At 42.4% G+C, this 20,339-nt stretch overlaps 1 protein-coding gene across 1 annotated transcript in view; it reads left to right on the top strand.

Moving 5' to 3' along the window:
• LOC130479565 (mucin-5B-like) overlaps positions 1 to 20,339 on the top strand; it is a 75,677-nt gene that overhangs the window by 43,371 nt on the left and 11,967 nt on the right. Inside the window, exons 26-36 of the mRNA XM_056851962.1 lie at positions 281 to 365; positions 1,861 to 1,898; positions 5,253 to 5,348; positions 6,177 to 6,436; positions 7,612 to 7,789; positions 9,004 to 9,257; positions 10,651 to 10,834; positions 12,964 to 13,171; positions 14,520 to 14,698; positions 15,817 to 15,886; positions 18,505 to 18,629. Coding sequence (XP_056707940.1) covers positions 281 to 365; positions 1,861 to 1,898; positions 5,253 to 5,348; positions 6,177 to 6,436; positions 7,612 to 7,789; positions 9,004 to 9,257; positions 10,651 to 10,834; positions 12,964 to 13,171; positions 14,520 to 14,698; positions 15,817 to 15,886; positions 18,505 to 18,629 — 1,677 coding nt within the window. The remainder of the gene's footprint in view (positions 1 to 280; positions 366 to 1,860; positions 1,899 to 5,252; positions 5,349 to 6,176; positions 6,437 to 7,611; positions 7,790 to 9,003; positions 9,258 to 10,650; positions 10,835 to 12,963; positions 13,172 to 14,519; positions 14,699 to 15,816; positions 15,887 to 18,504; positions 18,630 to 20,339) is intronic.

Below are 20,339 nucleotides of genomic sequence, written 5' to 3'. Positions count from 1 at the left end.
TCTATTATTTTCTATAGATTCCATAGATGTTAAATTAATGGATTATAATACAGAGTCGTATAAGGTCTGCCAAAGTTTAAACTCCAGTAATATGTAATTATTATACATATTATGATTGGTGGAAACAACATTTACAGAATGTAAAGATATAGCAAGAAGTCTATGCCTTCTTATCTTCATTATAAGTTGTTTCACATCTCATCAAGGGAATGCTACCCTCTTAGAAATTTGTGTCCAATAGATGTAAATGAGAATTATTCTTTGCCTGTTTCCAACATAGGTTGCTATCCACAGTGCAGTGCTGATAAACCATATTATGATGAGGAAAAAAGAGAATGTGTCTCAGCATCCAAATGCACTTTGTGGTAAGTAACTTCTATTGGTGTAGATCAGTGATCCCCAATGTGGTGTCTATGGGCACCATGATGCCCATCGATAGGTTTTCTGGTGCCCACTTCCTTCTTTCCCAAATCATATTATCCCCAATGCAAAGTTAATCCTGACTTTCATCCATCTCTTTGGAGCAGCAGGTCCCACAGAAGAGTCCAGAAGCCATCACCTTTCTGTCTGCAGAAAGCAACCATACAGAATTATGTATTTTCCAAAGATAGCTTAGAACCTCCAAATAGGGCTGTTGAAAAAAAATTCGGTAAAATTCGGATTCGGCAAAATTCAGCCCGTTTTTATTTGGGAAATGCCGAAGTCCGAACTCCCCCTATTCAGATCCGTGGAATTCGACATGGAAATCGGCGTTCTTGAATTAATTCGGCCAAATAATGCCATTTAAGCACATTTGCGGCTTTCCGCTGCTCCAGGGGGGCATTTTTGGAGTTAGAGGTCCCAAGCTTTCAGTGTAGCTTGAGGGCACCCTTCTTGCAAGAACCCCCAAGTTTGGTAAAGATTGGGTCAGGGGGTCCCGAGTTATGGGGTCTGGAATGGGTTCCCCCCTCCGCCCATTGGAATGAAGAGGAGCCGGCAGGGCCGGATTTAGGTTTGATGAGGCCCTAAGCTGTTGAAGGTAATGGGGTGCTTTATATGTCCAGCTGTCCTTTGTCAACAACAAATTGTTGCTGTTTTTGTGTTGAATATATGCTATATGGTAATTTATGGACCTAATAGGTATCTAAAGCCATTTGCACATAACAAAATATGTTATGCAGAATGTAGGCACCCTATATAAAGAAATGAGCAAACCAGTGATATTTTAGGGAGCAGGCTAGCAGGCGGGGCCCATTACTTACATCATAGGAGCCTACACAACACAAAACACTGTTGCTGTATGTAGGTTTTATTTTATTTGTTTTTTATCTTATATTTTGGAAATGTACATCCAAGTTTTTTTCCTTTAAATTTTTTTGGGGGGCCCAAGAGAGTGGGGCCCTAAGTATAGCTTGTTTAGTTTATACATAAATCCGGCAATGGGAGCCAGCAATCCTTAATGTGCATCAGGGAGTAGCAAATCCAAGGCAAAACCTCCCATTTTTTCTGGGGCAGCCAGAGAGAGACTCACCAACCCACACTGACCTCCAGGCAAAGGTGATAGGACCCAGCCACCTTGGCAGTCATCGGGTAGTTGGCTGTGCCTCCTATGACAGCCATTGGGGACTGGTGCCCACTCAGTGTTCTCAAATTTGTAAAGGTTTCACAGACTCAACACGGTTGGGTACCCCTGGTATAAATTATCGTGTCATAAGCACACTTGGGCGTTATTAGTCTGCAGAGGTGATGTTTTCACCAGACTTCACATACAAACAAAGGGATGGAGTAGGGGTGTTAGAGGTAGGTGGAGATTATTTTTATTGCACTTTAAAATGTAGGCAATAAACTATCAATAGCATGTTTATGTTTATTTTCCCCTAGTGTTCCAGAGGAAAAACTGTCCTTGAAAGATTCCATTGGTAAGATTTACAGTGGCAGCTCCTTATTCATTATTATTGTATTGTATAGAATGTGTTCATGCAATGTGTGGTGTCTAGAATCTTAGAACTTGGAGACTTTTAAAGTTTTGCCTCTCCATAAAGTCAATTAAACTTCCCCAGTAAAGTTGCTTCTTTACAGTTATCAAAGAAGTCCTTGACAGAACACTGAATTTCTCTTGATGAAAAAGGCAGGGAAAAAAAGTCTTGTGGAACCACCATAGAATGAAAACCCCAAATGCAACTGTGACCCATGACCATTTCAGTGAATGCACCGAAATGTGTGAGGCTGCATATGCCGGAAGAAAGTGGTGACATATTTTGCTCACATCCATGGGAATGAAACAGGAAAGGGTTGTGTTGAAAAGTAACAATAGGCCATGCTATCAGGAAGCCTGTTAAATATAGCTCCAAAGATACCATGGCATCTAGCACTGGCAAGATATTCAAAGTCATGCAGTGTTGCCTTATGCCAGGGTGAATCTTCACGGTACTGTCAGCCTTAACCCATCTCCTGTTGTTGGCCTCCTTTGGGAAAGTGAGGCACAGCTGCAATGTAGGATAGGCATAGTGGGAGAAAGCAGTGCACTTCTACAAGAACTCCTGCAGGTGAGAAGAAAAAGTGTGAGGAGGCCTGACCTTGATTTCATAGGAAGAGGAAAACAAGGAAGCAGCATCACTGGGAAACTAGGCAATGGAGGAATGTCAAGTGAAACTTCCTAAATTAGGATCTGGGTAAGTCATCAACCATAGTCCTCATTAACAAGCATGTGAAATTCCCCTGTAGAGGCTCTGCCTCCTACATGCTTAGAATTTTAAGTGCATATCATATGCAAAATGCAGCTCGGTTTACACCACAGTGGGAAAAAAACCCCAAAGTTTATTTTGGTTAGCCTTAATTATAAGCTTGGGAAGAAAGTGTAGAGTTGATGTTACTTCTTGGTCAGAACACTTTTAATTTTTAATTAAAATAGTCAAGGGAGTGAACAATAAGGACATTATCAAAGATTTGATAAAGATCTGATTGAAGGCAACAAAGAAGCACGCTGATCCCTACCAATTCCTTGGAAGCAAAAGTAATTGATTACAGTGAAGCTTACTTCACCGTAATATTTTCAGTTTTAAAGCCAAATCATGACTATCAAAATGTTTTGGTTTTCATGCATAGTGAGTGATGCTGATTTATGACAGGATTCAGTCCTTGGAAAGCATTCAATACTTAGCATTCATACATTTACCTAATTCTCCATATAAATATCTACAAAGTTGCTCATAGTTACCACTCCAAATGTAACAATAAAGCATCAAATATAACAAAAATAATAAAATATCATATTAATAGAACTAGAAGAATAAAAGGTATAAATTAAAATAGGATAATGATCTTAAAAATCCTAAAAAAATAGCATAGCACAAAACAAAGAGAAAAAATGTCTAAAATACGGAAGGCATAAAAATGGGGAAACTAATAGGATTCCATAAAGGAGGTAGAACTGATATTCAACAAGTCCTGAATTGATGGATTCACCTAAAAGATCAGAAAGTAGTGCTGTTGAACAAAAAATTCGGTACAATTCAGATCCGGCAAAATCCGGCCCGTTTTGATCCGGGAAATGCCGATGTCCGAACTCCCCCACTTCGGTTCCGTGGAATCTGCCGCGATATTTGAGTTTGGGGAAAAATTCGGCCAAATAACCCGCCCCCCTTCCCGGGGCTCCCAGGAAAGCGGGCAGGTGGCTGGCAGTGCAGAGCAGTTCAAAGAGCCAGCCGCCCGCTTTCCCGGGAGCCCCAGGAAGGGGGGCGGGGGGCTTTGAACTGCTCCGCAGAGATTGAGGGGGAAATTGGGGGGGAGGGAAGGTGATCCCGGGGCCAGGATCGCCCGGGAGATTGGGGGGAGATGGGGGGGAAAGGGAAGGCGATCCTTGCTTTCCTTCCAGAGAGCTCTTTAACAACGGGAAAAGACAGCTCTTTGGGAAAAGGACAAACCTGCCGAATTTTTTCCATGGTCCCAAGTTCGGGACCGCGGTTTCCCGCCTTTCTGCGGTTCGGCTCCATCCGAACTGAAAACCGCCAGATCAGGTGAAATCTGGCTGTTTTCCAGTTTGGATGGAACCGAATCGACAGCCCTATCAGAAAGTGCTCCTCCAGTTCAGAGACCAGATAAGGCTGCACAGAATTTTAGCTCCTACCTCCAAGTTTAAAAGACTGATGTATTTGGTTAAAAAAATAAAATTAATGCTTAGGTATAACACACAATGAAAATGAAAATTCATTATTGTATCAATGATGTCCTTGGTTTGTGAACAGCTGAGAGTCAATTTGATAGGTTGGGCAAGAAAACTAGGGGTTTGAACCTACTAACATGAAGTGAAAGGTCTTTCCTGCATTCCTCTTTTACCAGCATCCTCTGTTCCCCAAAAGATTAACACTAGGGGTGAAAACGCATGGTCACTTTAGCCTCCTTTATTCCCTGTTTCAGGCAGGATTCAGCCAGGATCGAACGCATGCGTTTCGCCGAATGTGTGTTCGATCCTGGCTGAATCCTGGCTGAAACAGGGAATAAAGGAGGCTTAAGCGACCATGTGTTTTCGCCATAGGTGTCAGGAGACCCTCATCACCTTAATGGCATAGGAACAGGAGGCTACAGCAAGGAGAGGGAACTGGGTGAAATTTTCTTGTGTGAGTGGAAGTTCCCAATTGTCCACCAATTATGTTCTGCTGGTCATCTGTTCATCCCCCCCCCCGCTGCTTGCCTCAGCCAACCACTGTTTCTCTGCCTAATCTACCTCACACAGTTATGAGGATAAAATGGATACCACATAAGCCGTTCTGTCCTCCTGGGAAGAAGGGTGATTTAAAAATGTACTAGATAGATAAATAGATGTGTTTGTTTTAGGGCACCACAAAATGCTCAGTGGTGTTTGTAACGCACAATGTGGGGAGGGAATGTGACTCTCGTTATAGAATTATATTAGCTCTCAATAAAATGATGGATTGGACCCCATAAATCTATTTCATGAGCCCTTTCCTCCAGCCATGGAGCCTTTCCCCAGAAAAGCTTCTTGTGGAAAAGGCTGGAGGAAGCTAGTAGCTAGTAGAACGAATCCATAGGATCCAACACAATCCCTGTTGTCATGTAACAGAGCTTCCACTTGAAAAACAAACAATCCCTGTTTGGAACATCTAGTTAAGTATTGCATGATTTGAATTCTTGTCTATGCCATGTGCTTAAGAAAGAATTATGATCTGGGTTTAATCTGCTAAGGGCTGCTGCTGCTTCTCTATTTATTACACTGAGGTTTAAACTGGATAGTAAGATGCTTCTAATTCTTTTAGGAAATAAAGCAGTGCTTCCCACCCCCTTACCAGCAACAACAAAAATTACAGTCACCCCTTGCTACTGTAATGTAAATGGAAAGCTGATAACTAATGGTAAGAAAGTTATGTTTGAAATTACTTATTCTGGGAGGGGACCACCAGAAACAGGATTTTGGGTGGTATGTTGGGCTGCTACAGTAGCGAGGAGGTGGGGAAATTGTGTTCTGTGGGCCATCAGAAATTTTAGTCTGGACCTAAGCCATATTTTCTGTAGGGTACTATTCATTAAATAACCATTCCAAATTGCATCTACACTTAATTGATTTTTAAAATAATCGTCACTCATTAGTGCAGGGGTTCCCAATGTGGTGCCCGTGGGTGGCATGACACCCACCAACACCTTTTCTGGTGCCCGCAAAGTGTTTTAGAAAGTAAGGGGGCCAGGTGGGCCTTTTGCCCAGCAATTCTGCTGATTGGCTGTTGTAGATTTGATTGACAGTGCAGATTTTTATAAATGATCTTCACTATGTGACTAAAGGTAAGCTGTGGCAGCCATTTTTTAGCTGTATCCTCTAACCTGTCAGACTTCCAAAGGTGACTGCAGGCTTAAAAGGGTTGGGGACCCCTGCATTAGTGTACCTATGTATTTATAGGTACAGTGTTCCCTGGTTAGTATTTAAAAATATTCAGATGCATACTTATAAGCTGCACAAAAATAAAATGCATGTATTGGATTATTTGCTTGTTGAGCAAATTGTATTCCTCTTTAAAATGTCTGTGTATATTAATCCCAGGGACATAAACTTGCTGTTTCCATTTATAGATGGCATGGGTATATAGCTTCTTAAAAAATGGATGGCCCTGTGTTATATGGTTTCCTATCCCATTACAAGACTGTCATGTTGTCATATGCTTTTACTAACTGTTCCTCTGGATTTTTAGGCAGTAGTGAGTTTGTGACAATGGATACTTCAGATTGGTGTATCTTTGCCTTTTGCAATACATCATGCCAAACTGAATTCTACTATGGAGAATGTTCCTTTTCCATGACCACCACTAGCAAACCGTCCATGGTCTCCAGCAGCCCTTGTAAGGGAAATATTAGGAACTGTCAGAATAAGCCTCCACCCTATGCAGTAATAAAATCTGATTCCACACTTACTTCTGTGAGTGGTTGCACCAGTCTCAACCCTCCTAGAAAGGTGAGCAAACAACATTACTGAATGCATAAGTAGAATGGAACAATATGGATAATGTGTATATGTTTGTGAGCCCCTTGTCTGGACTCAGAAATGATATAATTGGTATATTTGTCTCAGCCATAGGCCATAGCAAACTTACAAAACAATAACCACACTTAATACACAAGAGAGTTCTGCCATAACACAAAAAATACAATCCACATGAAGTGGAACTTCATAGAAGAGGCAGAAGGTACTCTCATTCCAAATAACAGAGTTGATCGAGTTTGATTAAATTTTGACCAGCCCTAAAGAAAAGATCGTAACCTTTTGCAAGACCCTCTGGCAGTCATTTGCAAGTTTTAAAAAAAATCTAACTTTTGTAGGTTATGAACCCTCCACAGTTATGTGCCACAATTCCATTGTGCAACACCTAGCACATTCATGCCTACATATTCTAGTGTCCAGGAATTGGTTGCATAACATCTTGTACTATCAGAAATGCAAGTGGGGGATACAATAAGTTTGCCTGAATAAAAGCAGCTACCACAGATTTTTTCTTGCATTTCTGCTTGTGATGGGTCCAACCCATTATTTGTATGTGCATATTACTGCAAACTTGATGTAAGCTGCCCTTGTATTTTGGAAGGGCGAAGTATACATATTTTAAATACATCATCTTAAAGAACCAGATTCAGTCCATCATATCCTCTTGTGCTGTCTATTCTTTATTCAACAGAGTTTACAACTAATTAATCCTCACCTTCAAGCCCAAGAAAATTCAGCAAACAAGAGTATCAAATTTTTATTGATGGATAAAACCCCAGAAGTCACCGAGCATGTCGCTGAATTTCTTGCAATAGTTATAAAGACAAAGAATAAGAGAGAGAATGATAGTATAGGACAAGAATGGTGACCATAGAGATGTATCGGTGTATTTGTTATTAAAGGGTCCAGATGGCATTATTAGTGTGAAATATGAGAAGATCTTTTTAATGTTAGTTATATACTGATTTTAACTGATTGTCAGTTTATGATGGAACACAATTTTTCCTTTAAGATGCCTGTACAAACGCATCTGGCAATGTGGTTATTATGCCAATAAAGGTTCATGTATGTGTAAAATACATCATAAAAATAATGAGGAATAGCAATGTGTACCAAGTCCTTTTTTATTTTATTTTACATATCAACAGTTTCAGGAATCATGGAAATTGGGAAGCTGCCAAGTTGCCACTTGCTTAGGAGATGGAAATCGCATTAAAATATCTGATGTGCACTGTCTACCTCAAAAATTAAAACACTGCATTAATGGGCTGCCACTGATAAAAAACCGTGAAGCATCAGGCTGTTGTGAGGTTTTTGAGTGCCAATGTAAGTGATATTTGAATAAGGACCTGCATTTCACAGTGTATGGATATCAAGCTAAAATTATGTGCAAGATCACTTCTAGTTCAGTGTTCTAATTCAGTCTACAGTAAAAGCTTTGTTATCTGGCACTCATGGGGAATGGGGTTTGCTGACTAATAAAATGTGCTGGATACTCACGGTTATTGCTTTGCCCTGTCCCTCCTACCCAGAAGAAATTGCAGAAACCAAACCCTACCCCACTGGGAGCACCATGGCAACATGTCTGGTTGGACTATTTCCCTCCCCCCACCCAAGGCACAGAGCCATCCTACACACAAGCGGGTCAACTGCTTGGGGGCCACTTGGCAGAGTTGGGTCCTGGTGGCTCAAGATAGGCCGAGGGGGAAGGAGTCACCCAAGGATGATCTGAGCTGGAAGCACCCTCTGTCAGCAGCATAGCAACAGCTGGGAACCCTTTGAAAAACTGAAATATGCTATATAAATGTTATTAAGATACCACCATGGTAGTCTTCCAAATAATACTGGCCTGCTTGCAAGTGATTTGTAAGGATCTCTTCTGGGCAATTAGGCAAATAAACTTCTGTAAATTGGTAAATCTAGAAAAGACAGTCATGCTAGGAAAAGTTGAGGGCAGCAGGAAAAGAGGAAGACTCAACAAGAGATGGATTGACTTAATAAAGGAAGCCACAGCCCTCAATTTGCAAGATCTGAGCAAGGCTGTCAGCTAGGACATTTTGGAGGACATTGATTCATAGGGTCGCCATGAGTCAGAAGCAACTTGACAGCACTTAACACACACACACAAATTGGTAAAGAGCTCCTTTTTACCCTTTCCAGTGCCATATTGACATGCCATAAGCAATAAACCTATATGTGTGTGGACAGCAGACTGCTTGTGGGTGGGTAACTGCATTATACTATGATGATGCAAAAAAAATTATGTAATGATAGTCATACATTTAGGATACCTTCAGTAAGTCCAACTGGTGTAGTTCCTTGATTTCCACAAAGTCCCATTGCAGTGCAGTTGTTGCTGGTGCTCCCAGTTTGTGTCATACTGTCACCTGAATTATGTGGGCTGATCTATGAGTGGACTGTATACTGATGATCCCACCTTGTTGTTGGAGGTTGCATTTGTTGGTGGATTTTGACAGACTCTCAGTCCAACCTGATGATCCCCTTGTTCAGACTTTAATAAGTTAATTTGTGCCTTTTAGGTATTTGCAGTGGATGGGGAAATCAACACTATGTAACATTTGATGGGTCCTACTATAATTTCCGCGGGAATTGCACCTATCTGCTGATGAAAACAACCAAAACAACAAAGTTTCAGAACTTCTGGATCCAAATGGATAATCACTATATTGCTGCCATAGATAGAGCTGTTCCCTCTATGAGCCTTTTCATATATTACAACCACTCTATGGTTGTATTGACACGAGGAGCAGAGAATGGAAAAGAAGGCAACCTGGTAAGACATTTATGAGTTTCCTTGGGATCCAAAAATATTTGAGAGCACAGTATACTCACAGTAAGGATATTTCCTGCTTCTAGCTTTTGCTGCAGCCCCATAGTCACACAAAAAAAGGCTCTTGGGGAAGTGAGCTGACCATGAAGAACTGTGGGTGGTGTGACTTCTGGAGGTTGTACTGGGAAGGGGGAATCAACAACAACAAAAAATCTCTCCCACTTCTCTTGCAAGGCTAGAAATGCTCTTCTACTAAGAATTTGAGTAGGAAGAGAAATAAATTTCAGAAGAAAGATGGGGGCAGTTTGCAAAATATTCTGCTGGTTTTTTATTTAATGCACAATGTTTGGTAAACTACCTCTCCTCTACCAGTGTGGTATAGTGGTTATGAGTGGTGGTTTGGAGCGGTGGACTCTGATCTGGAGAACTGGGTTTGATTACCCACTCCTCCACATGAGCGGCGGGTGCTAATCTGGTGAACCAGGTTGGTTTCCCCACTCTTACACATGAAGCCAGCTGGGTGACCTTGGGCTAGTCACAGTTCTCTTAGAGCTCTCTCAGCCCCACCTACCTCACAGGGTGTCTGTTGTGGGAAAGGGGAAGGAAAAGTGATTGTAAACCGGTTTGATTCTTTGTTAAGTGGTAGAGAAAGTCAGCTTATAAAAACCAACTTTTCCTCTTCCCCCTCCTCCTCCTACTTCTATAGCACGTTTTGGACCCCAAAGTGTAAGCTTATTTAATCCCTCAATGGGGAGAGAGAGAGAGAGAGAGAGAGAGACTAAGGGGGAAACTGAACAACCTTATCCAAGGATGTCCAATAATACACAGGGCTGGATACTTCGGCAAGATATATTAGAGATGCCTTTTCTCCCATCTAGTGCATCTACAGTGATCATGATTTTAGCATGGCATGTGGTTAGGCAACTGTTGTTGGCACTTATCGAACAGTGACTTGTCATCATTGTGGATGAGTGATTCAACTACCTCCTACAGTCTCTTGTCAATCTGTGAACACCTTTTTGTTTTGTTTTAAGTTCCTTACAAACTGAGTGCTTTCCTCTTTTACCACTGCAATAGGGGGAGCCCTCACCTAGCAGATTCAGGTGGCAGATCTGCGCCTCCTCTTGTCTCCCTCATTTTATGAGCTTCTGCATTTTTAAAGCCCTGTAAGCGCTTTTCTCTTCAGAGTGGGACCATACAGCTCCACAAAAGGGGCAAACAATACAAGACCGTTAGTACAGTTCAGTATCCTGAGTATAGATGTCCAGGATAGATGTCCAGTATAGATGTTCAGTACAGATGTCCATTTTATCATCAGGATAGGCTGTATCTCCAATTTATGAGGCTACTTCAAGGATCCCAATGGCTTATTCTAATTCTTCTACATATTTTTAAGGTTCTCTTCAACAATAAAGAAATTGTTCCAAGTTATTCGAAGGATGGTATTGATATTTCCACCTTTGGTCAATACGTTGTGGTTAAAATACCTGAAATTAGACTTTTGGTCTCCTATACCCGCCTTGCTTTTTATATAAGCCTGCCTTTCAGCACTTTTTATAACAATACCGAAGGGCAATGTGGTAAGTATTGCATTAAAGTAGAATAATGGATGTGTCAAAATAATCATGTCTTGTTTAAATAAGTAATTCTCTTACTTGGATATTACTTTGTATTTGGAGCTTTGGAGAGATTAGAGAGATTGTGTGGGTTCCGTTAAAATGTTATTGTAATTTCTCAGTCTCAGTCATCTCTTTGTATGGTCTATGTTTTTATGCTGGGCTGATTTTAATGCTGGATTGCAATGAATATATTTTAATATTTAATTTTTATTCTTTTGTAAACCACTTTGGGCAGGTTACTGGAGAGGAGGCATATTTTTTTCCTAAATAAATTAATAAGATATAATTTGTCTTTATCACATCCTTTGTGGTAGTGAGGGTGACCCAATATGTTGAGCTGGGGGTGGGGGTGGGGGGGTGGAGGACCCATGCTTTGCACGCAGAGAGTCCTACGTTCAATTCCCAACACTTCTGCCCAAAATAATATCAGGTAGCAGAGCTGAGCAAGACTCCTGTCATCAACTAACAGAGTGGACAGTACTGGGCTTAGATGAACGAATGGTCTAACTCAGCACAAGGCAGCTCCATGTAAGATACAAATGAGACGTTGGATGCAACCAGCTTTTTCACTGATAAAAAAGGAATGGAGAGTCCCCTTTGACCACCCAAAAGGCTGTGCTGAGGATCATGGTATCTTAGGGCTGGCAGGTATCCCTTGACAACCAGGGGTAGCCCCCCGCAAACACTAGAAGTGATGTCATCATGTCGCCAGCACCATGGGGACACTTTGCTATTTGGGCAAAAACTCAATGGTAGTAGCAGTTTTTATTATAGAGTTTTGCTCAAATAACAGAGCATCCATGCATCCACTGCCAACATGATGTCATCATTTCCAGTGCGTGCCGGATGTGACATCACCATGTTGCCAGCAACAGAAGGCCTCACTTTGCTGATAGTAAGTCCCCCTGCCAGGGGGAGGGCCCCCAAAGCAGGGTCTCCCCTGCCCCCGCTGGGGGTCTGGGAACCCTTTGAGATCTGCATGGACAAAAGCCATGTGAGTCAGGAGCTGTGAAAGGGAAGGGAATTGGACAAGACGGAGTGGACAAGCTGGCAATATCCAACCAATGGTCTTCTGTTCCTTCTTTTTTTTTTTTATTATTCCACCTTTCAAATATATTTGCAGAGGAGAATATTCATGGGCTTCCAGCCAAAGAGTTATCCTGTTAGTTTAAACCAGCATAACTTTGTGCTGCCCACTTCTTTGGTATCCCCGCCTCTCCGTTCTCTAGTCCAAATTGTAACCTTGTTACTACACCTGTATTTTTCATAGAAGCAGCACTGTTTATTATCTTCTCCAATTATAAAATTTCAGGGGGAAGGACTGGGAAAGAGGAGCTAGTCTCAGGAGACAGTAATGGGCTAGAATTCTAATAAGCAAAAGGCAGTTCCTTATATTTTAAACTGTTCATGAGAACCTCTGAATATTAAAATTTATTTATTCTTTTACTGTATTGCTATTCTTTCCTTCCTCCAAGGAGCTTAGGGTAGCACACATAGTTCTCTCCTTAATTTTGTAAGCTTTCCACAGGAAAGAAACTTCCTCCCATTCTTTTTATTAATCATTAAAGCATTATTAGTTCATATGATCTAGTAGGCCCAGGGGGGTAATAGAGCTGCTGCTATAAAAAATAGCAAATGGATCCCTGTCCTGAAAGCTCACATGGGGAGACAAATAAGGAAGAACCCTGAGCAATATGAGCGATAAGTATATATTTTACAAATTTGTGTGGCCAAATGTTATATTTTAACCGGGGAGATGGAGGGGAAATAGGGGGATGGGGATAGGGTTGCCATCCTCCAGGTGGAGCCTGGAGATCTCCTGGAATTACAACTGATCTCCAGGCAACAAAGACTCCAGACTCCCTTCAAACCCCGAAATCTCCATGAATTTTCCAACCTGCAGTTGGAAACCCTAGCATGGGATTGAGGAAGGATCTAACTATTTACAATTCAAATTTAAGACTGTTACTGGCTTGGAGCTTAGTAAGGGACAGCAGGTTAAGACGTTACCGCTTTTCTTTGTATTATACAGTTAAAGATGGTTATAATGTCTTAGCCTTTGCCCAATGTCAGCCTCTTATCTTGGTCAGGTACATGCACCAACAAAAAGACAGATGATGCAATGAAAAGGAATGGCAGGAAGGCAGATTCCTTTACAGAGATGGCACTGGACTGGAAAGTGATGGACCTTGCCACTAGATATTGTGATTCAGGTCAACATCCGGCATCTTCTCATTATGAAATGTTGTCACCCAGCATGGATACTTGTGCAGTTCCTTCTGTTTGTAAACTTATCTGGTAAGACACATTTCTTAGAAAAGTATGATTCAAACACTGAAATGTTTGTGGTGTAAATTACACACACACACACACAAGTTACATAGATAAATAACAAGTTAAATAGATAGCACATAAGCATGACATTGTTACTGTCTAAGCTACAACGGCTCAAAAAGGCCAGAATTCGAGAAGAGGGTGTTATTATTTTTAAAATGCTATTTTTGCTACCTTACGCTGGACACCCAGATATTGAGGCAATTAAATTCAGCCATTGTGTTTCAATTTGTAGGCAAACAAATGATGTTTTTTCATTAAACTAATCATAAACATTTTAATTTTTTGTTTCTGTTTTCATACATTTTAATTTTGTTGTGTATTTGCTTTTTAGATTCCCTACCACGTGGTTTGTTTTGCTTTGTTCATATATGGTTCTGTGTATTTGTTGTGTAATAAAATTAAGTTTTAAAAAACTAAAGAGAACACATTAATGTACATTAAACACCTGCAGAATAGTTAAGTGTAGAATCCTAAAGAACCAGTTCCTTTCCTAAGTTCTCATATCAAAATGTTGTATGTGTATGTAGTAATGAGAGACAGCCATTCATGCTAGTTGAAATACGTTGATATTTTTAAATATTTTTGTGCTGGATCGTATTCAATGTAGTTCCACAGCTTTTTGAGGTAGATCATTTTGAGACCATACATAAAAGATTTTTCATAACTGATGAGTTAATATCTGTATTATTATGATGCAGAGTTGCCAGACCCTCACTGGGGTTGGGGGAATCCCTCACTTTGGGGCCCCTCCCCGCACTGTTCAGCTGGCTGGCGGGGGGCTTACCAGGCTTAAAATGAGGCCTAGGGCTCGCCATTGCCAACGTGATGATGTCACTTCTGGAAGTGATGTCATCACACTGGCAACGACAGCGGAGATGCTATGTTATTTGGGCAAAACTATGGTAAAATCAGCTTCTACCATAGAGCTTTTGCCCAAATACCAGAGGGTCTTCCTCATCATTGTCAATGTGATGACGTCACTTCGGAAGTGATGTCATCTGCAGGAGATGTCAAGGACTAGGCATCATTTTAAGCTTGATACGATCCCCACCCCCACTTCTCTTGCACCGATGGCCAGGGGGGACCTGGCAACCCTAATATGATGTCTTGTTGTAAATAGTGTGGGATAGTGAAAAGAGTTAGAATATTGTGACCGGGGAGATCCAGTTTCAAATACCTGCTAAGACCAGCCATTTTCTCTTAGCCTAACTCTGTGCTCTTGGGAAATTAAAGGGGGGAATGTGTGTACCACCCAGAACTCCTAAAGGACAGTACAAAAATGTAAAATAAATATTCTTCATTAAACAAGGAATTTAACAGAGTGTCACAATGCTGTCCCTCCACGTCCTTACTATGAGGCTTGTGTTATGGATGGATGTTCCCTGCCAAAGCAGAACACTGAATGCAGAAGTCTCCAGGCCTATGCAGCCTTGTGCGGGTACCAGGGGATCTGTGTGGACTGGAGAAGCAAAATCAAAGGGAAGTGTGGTGAGTTGAAAGACCTCTCAGAAGTGGGTTGCTGGTAGAGTTAACCAATCTTAATGTGGGGCCTGGAGTTCTCCAGGAATTACAACTGAACTCCAGACTACAGAGATCGGTTCCTCTGCAGGAAATTGCAGCTTTGGAGGGCAACTCCTAAGGCATCTCATCCCCACTGACAAATTATTCTTTTAAGGAACCTCAGAGAACAGAGCCCCAGGCCTTAACTCATGCTTGCTGGGTGGTCTAAGTCCCCAAGATACCATTAGGTGTCTACCTCATCATTAGCCCTAGCTTCATGATCAATCCCTTGCTGGGTGCAGGCTACTGTAGCAACCCCTAGCAAGTAGCTCTAGAGTTCCTCCAGTGTTTCCTCACACTCAGACAAGGTGCTCATTTCCAGAGATGCATGTAATTACAGGCCAAGCAAGGCCTCCACAATCTGCAGTGCTTTCCTGTTGTCTTCTGGCTTTGACTGGCCTTTAAGAGAGCATTTATACTGCTTACATGTAAGTCAGATAAGGGCTCTGAAGTAGTATTTTTTGAGTAAGATTTGCATTAATGTTGGCTGTTTAAAACCTGAATCCTGAATATGTGCTAAAATGATGTAAGGTGCAAAATTAGGGCTGCCAGGTCCCTCTTTGCCACCGGTGGGAGGTTTTTGGGGTGGAGCCTGAGGAGGGGAGGGTTTGGGGAGGGGAGGGACTTCAATGCCATAGAGTCTAATTGGCAAAGCAGCCATTTTCTCCAGGGGAACTGATCTCTATCAGCTGGAGATCAGTTGTAATAGCAGGAGATCTCCAGCTAGTACCTGGAGGCTGGCAACCCTATGCAAAATAGTAAGCTCTGCTGCTGCACAGCCACCGTTCATCTTAATAGTTCCTTTGGAGAAGCCCCAGTGAAATGAATGAAGGCTATCACAGGGCTTTCCCACAAAGAAGGGCTTTCTCATATAATTCAGTCAAGAAGGACAGCTCTGCCTGTACAAAGAGATGTGGAGTTTTTATTTCAGTTAAAGGTTTTCCAGTGGAAATTACTTCCTACCATTTATTATCCATTTAATTGTTTTATGCTCAGGAAATGTAAAACCAGATTAGACATAACTGACTTTTCTAAATATGTTACAGAACTCACATGCCCCAAGGACCAAATCTACAAACCATGTGGGAAAATGGAAAGACTCACGTGCTCTAATAGGTGAGTGATTTATTAAGGCAGGGGTCCCGAACGTAATCCCTATGGGTGTGATGGTGTCCATTGGCACCTTTTCTGGCACCTTTTCTGGCATCTGTCTAGGTACCCCTGGCAACTGGTGGGGGAAGGGGGGATCTTACCAGTCTGGTTGCCAACCTGCAGGTACTAGCTGGAGATCTCCTGCTATCACAACTGATCTCCAGCCGATAGAGATCAGTTCCCCTGGAGAAAATGGCTGCTTTGACAACTGGTCTCTATGGCACTGAAGTCCCTCCCCTCCCCAAACCCCGCCCTCCTCAGGCTTCACCCCTAAAACCTCCCACCAGTGGCGAAGAGAGACCTGGCAACCCTACTTCCCAGGCTTAAAATGTGGCCTAGGCCTCAACACCACCAACACGATGACATCACTTCTCGAAGTGATGTCATCACATCACTGACATCAAGTGAGACACTCTAGTATTTGGGCAAAAACTCTATGGTAGAAGTTGTTTTTACCATACAGTTTTGCCCAGAAACCAGAGCATCTCCCTCAACATTGCCAATGTGATGATGTCACTTCTGGAAGTCACTCCTGGACATCCTTGTGCTGATGACATTGAGGTCTAGACCTCATTTTAAGCCCGGTAACCCCCTGCTGGCCAGCTGGATGGCGCCGGGGGAGGAGGTCCAAAGCAGGGATCCCCTGCCCTGGCATTGGTGTGGCAATCCTTGCCCCAAGTGTTTTTTTTAAAGTGGGTGGGGCCAGGTAGGGCTTTTGCCCAGCAAGGCTTTGAATTGATTATTGGAGAATTGATTGGCCATGCAGATTTTTAAAACTGTTGCTTTGATAGCAGCTGCCACCACAGCACAAGGATCTACGCTATGTTACTGAAGTTAAGCTGTCACGTTAAGTATGCCATGTCAGAATTCCAAATGTGCCCACAGGCTCGAAAAGGTTGGGGACCCCTGTATTATGGCCTCATATATGTGAGCTGATATTTTTCATGAGGTTTATATCAGTAAATATTATAAAGAGTTTTCCATTCTTGCCTAACCTGAATGTGTTCATAATGCTCTCCTTGTGATTTTTTAAAATAGGGATACTGTGATCAGCCCCTGACCTGGATAGCCCCAGGCTAGCCTGATCTTGTCAGATCTCAGAAGCTAAGAAGGGTTGGCCCTGGTTAGTATTTGGATGGGAGACCACCAAGGAACACCAGGGTTGCTGTGCAGAGGAAGGCACTGGCAAACCACCTCTGTTAGTCTCTTGCCTTGAAAACCCCATAAGGGGTCACCATAAGTCGGCTGTGACTTGACGGCACACACACACAAAAATAGAGCCAGCGCGGTGTAGTGGTTAAGAGCCGCAGACTCTAGTCAGGAGATCAGAGTTCGATTTCCCACATCTCCACATGAAGACTGCTGGGTGACCTTGGGCCAGTCACAGTTCTCTCAGAACTCTCTCAGCCACGGGGAGGCAGACAATGGCAAACCACCTCTGAACGTCTCTTGCCTTGAAAACCCTGTGGGGTTGCCATACTTCAGCAGTTACTTGGCAGCATTTTCCACCACTACTATGATCAGAGTTATACTGAATTTTTACCCTCAGACATTCTTGAGATGTAAAAAACTGTGCTTTGAAGTTATGTGAAAAGCACCCCTCAGTTTTTCAGCTGTATTCATGCCTGCTCACAGCCATTATTACTCAGGCTCTTCTGTCTTTATAATAATTTCAACAGTTATGCTCAGTTAAGCTCATTAGCTGGGGTCACAATTGTGTGAGCCCAGCCAGTCAAAAACAATCATGTAATGAATGTGATAACATAATGGAACCACATAACCAATCACATAACATCACTGAGTGTCTACAAAGTCAATTTATCCCCCAAAGGCCTAATCAAGCTCTAGTCATACCAGAATGTACACTGCAATTAATATTTTGATGCATCATGATATGGAATGTATCAAAATGCATGTTCAAGCAGGCATACCAATGAGGTAAGGCAGCTTCAGCACCCAGATGCTCATTTGAATAGACAACAAAATGCATATATGTTACATTGCATCCTGTTTAGCCACACTAAGCCATGCACAGCATGACACAACAGGGCACATTAGCCTAAATGCGACGGCAGTGAGTTGGTGTACCTCCTTCCTCCACAAACATGTTCATGTCCTTTGAGGTAGCTCTCCAAAATGGGCTATTTTGGGGGCTAGTAGAATATCTGATGCATTAAAAATCCAACAAAATCAAAAAATCTGTTGTGTGTATTAACAGTTTCATTGGAAGATGTTACCAAGTTTTATAACAAATATGGTTCAACTACCAGGTTGATTTTATGGATGTTCAGGATGAAATAGTTATAGTCGTTTACCAGACCATAATAACAAAATTTGATAGTAAGATTGTGGTTAGATTCTGTGTATAAATGCCGCAAAATTACATAAAAATGGATGAAGTAGGAAAACCAGCAAAGGAAATAGGAGGGATGGAAAATACTCACAGTGAGTATGTATGAAAACTAAATGAAAAAGTGCATATTTGTACATCCCTAGTGACAGTGTTATGCAGCTTATAGTATTAAACTAAATTGGGGAACACTTTACTCAGTGATACTTTTCCTGTTACCATCATCCCACAGAAAAAGTGCTGTCCACAACAATCCATCACAGGTTGACATCTCAGGAATACTTACTGAAGGATGCTTCTGCCCTGAAGGAACGGTCCAGTTGAATGACCATGATAGCATTTGTGTTCCTGCCTGTGGTAAGAAAACTAAAAGTATTGTGAAAAATACAGGTTGGTCCAAATTGCCATGTGAGGGTGAGCATTGTGAGCTGCTTCTGCAGAAAATATATGTTGCGTTCTAAGCTGGTCATACTTTGGAAGGATGTAGACACAGTGAAGCTAGCAAAATTGGAAAAAAAATATTTTAAAAGTAAGTAAAAGGTAAAGGTCCCCTGTGCAAGCAACAGGTCATTCCTGACCCATGGGGTGACGTCACATCCCAACGTTTACGAAGCAGACTTTGTTTACAGGGTGGTTTGCTGGGTACTCAGTTTACTGACCTCGGAAGGATGGAAGGCTGAGTCAACCTTGAGCCAGCTACCAGAAACCAACTTCTGTCGGGATCGAACTCAGGTTGTGAGCAGAGCTTGGACTGCAGTACTGCAGTTTACCACTCTGCGCCACAGGGCTCCTAATTTAAAAAATAATATTGATTATTACTTTGGATGTACAGCTTTTTTAAAAGTAGCAAGTCTCACTGTGTTTATTGGGGCTTATTCCCAAGTAAATATGTTTGGGATTCCTGTATATGTGCTTGAGAGCAAAGCTCAGTGTCTTGGAAATCTGTATAGTTGAGCACTGCTTTTGGCCATAGATTTCTCATTAGGGCTGATGAAAAAAAATTCAGTAAAATTCGGATTCAGCAAAATTCGGCCCGTTTTTATTCGGGAAATGCCGAAGACCGAACTCCCCCGCTTCGGGTCCATTCAATTCGGCATGAGGTCCGGAGTTCGGGGAAAAATTCGGCCGAATAAAGCCATTAAAATCACAACCCAACTTTCCGCCGTTCCAGGGGGGCATTTTTGGGGGTAGAGGTCCCAAACTTTCAGTGTAGCTTCAAAGGACCCTTCTTGCAATAACCCCCAACTTTTGTAAAGATTGGATCAGCAGGGGCTGAGATATGGGCCCCGAAAGGGGTCCCCCCTCCTTAATGTGCATTTGCAATTAGCAGAGCTTGCCGCCCACTCAAAGCTCCCAGCCCTGACAAACAGCTGAGCTGCAGGGAGCAAGGGTGGGGCAGGTGCAAAGAAGTTTGCAAACCATGAAAAGCAACACAACCATGCAAAGCAACACGTTTGCAACCATGCAAAGCAACACCTGATGCCTGGGAGTTTGCAAACCATGGAAAGGGACAGAGGCATGCTAGCTAAGCATCAGGAGCAGGAGAGGGTGGAATTTCTCATTTTGCATCGCACTCAGGACCAGGCAAATGCATTCTTTAAGTCACAATTTGAAAACAATTTTTGAGCAAGCATCAAAATAGACCTAACCGATCTTATGAATGAGGGAAAACCTGATGACATACAACTGAAGCCCCCCCTCAAACCAGGGAGAGAGAGACTTGAGGGGGCACACACCCCCAGACAGAATGGGCGAAAGCCCCCTTTGGCTCCCCCCCCACAGAAACTGCTTCCTCCCCACACACACACAGATTCTGCTTCTCCCACACACACACACACACACACACAGGAGAAAAACTATAGATTAAAGCCCCAAAATGGGTCTTACTGTGGATGTCTTCTGTTCCATCAGGAGGGACTGGGAGGACTGGATAATCCAATACGATTCCATTTAAGCACAGGAGGTTTTGTCTTGGATTTGCCACTCTCGAGATGCACACAGGATTGGCTGATCCCATTCATCTCAATAGGGAAAAGGGGGGACCCCATATCTCGGGACCCCCTGACC

Source organism: Euleptes europaea, chromosome 6 (genome assembly GCF_029931775.1).
Source record: "Euleptes europaea isolate rEulEur1 chromosome 6, rEulEur1.hap1, whole genome shotgun sequence".
NCBI classification, from domain to species: Eukaryota; Metazoa; Chordata; class Lepidosauria; order Squamata; family Sphaerodactylidae; genus Euleptes; species Euleptes europaea.
The sequence above is the reverse complement of the archived record's forward strand: the minus strand, read 5'-3'. Positions and strand labels throughout refer to the sequence as shown.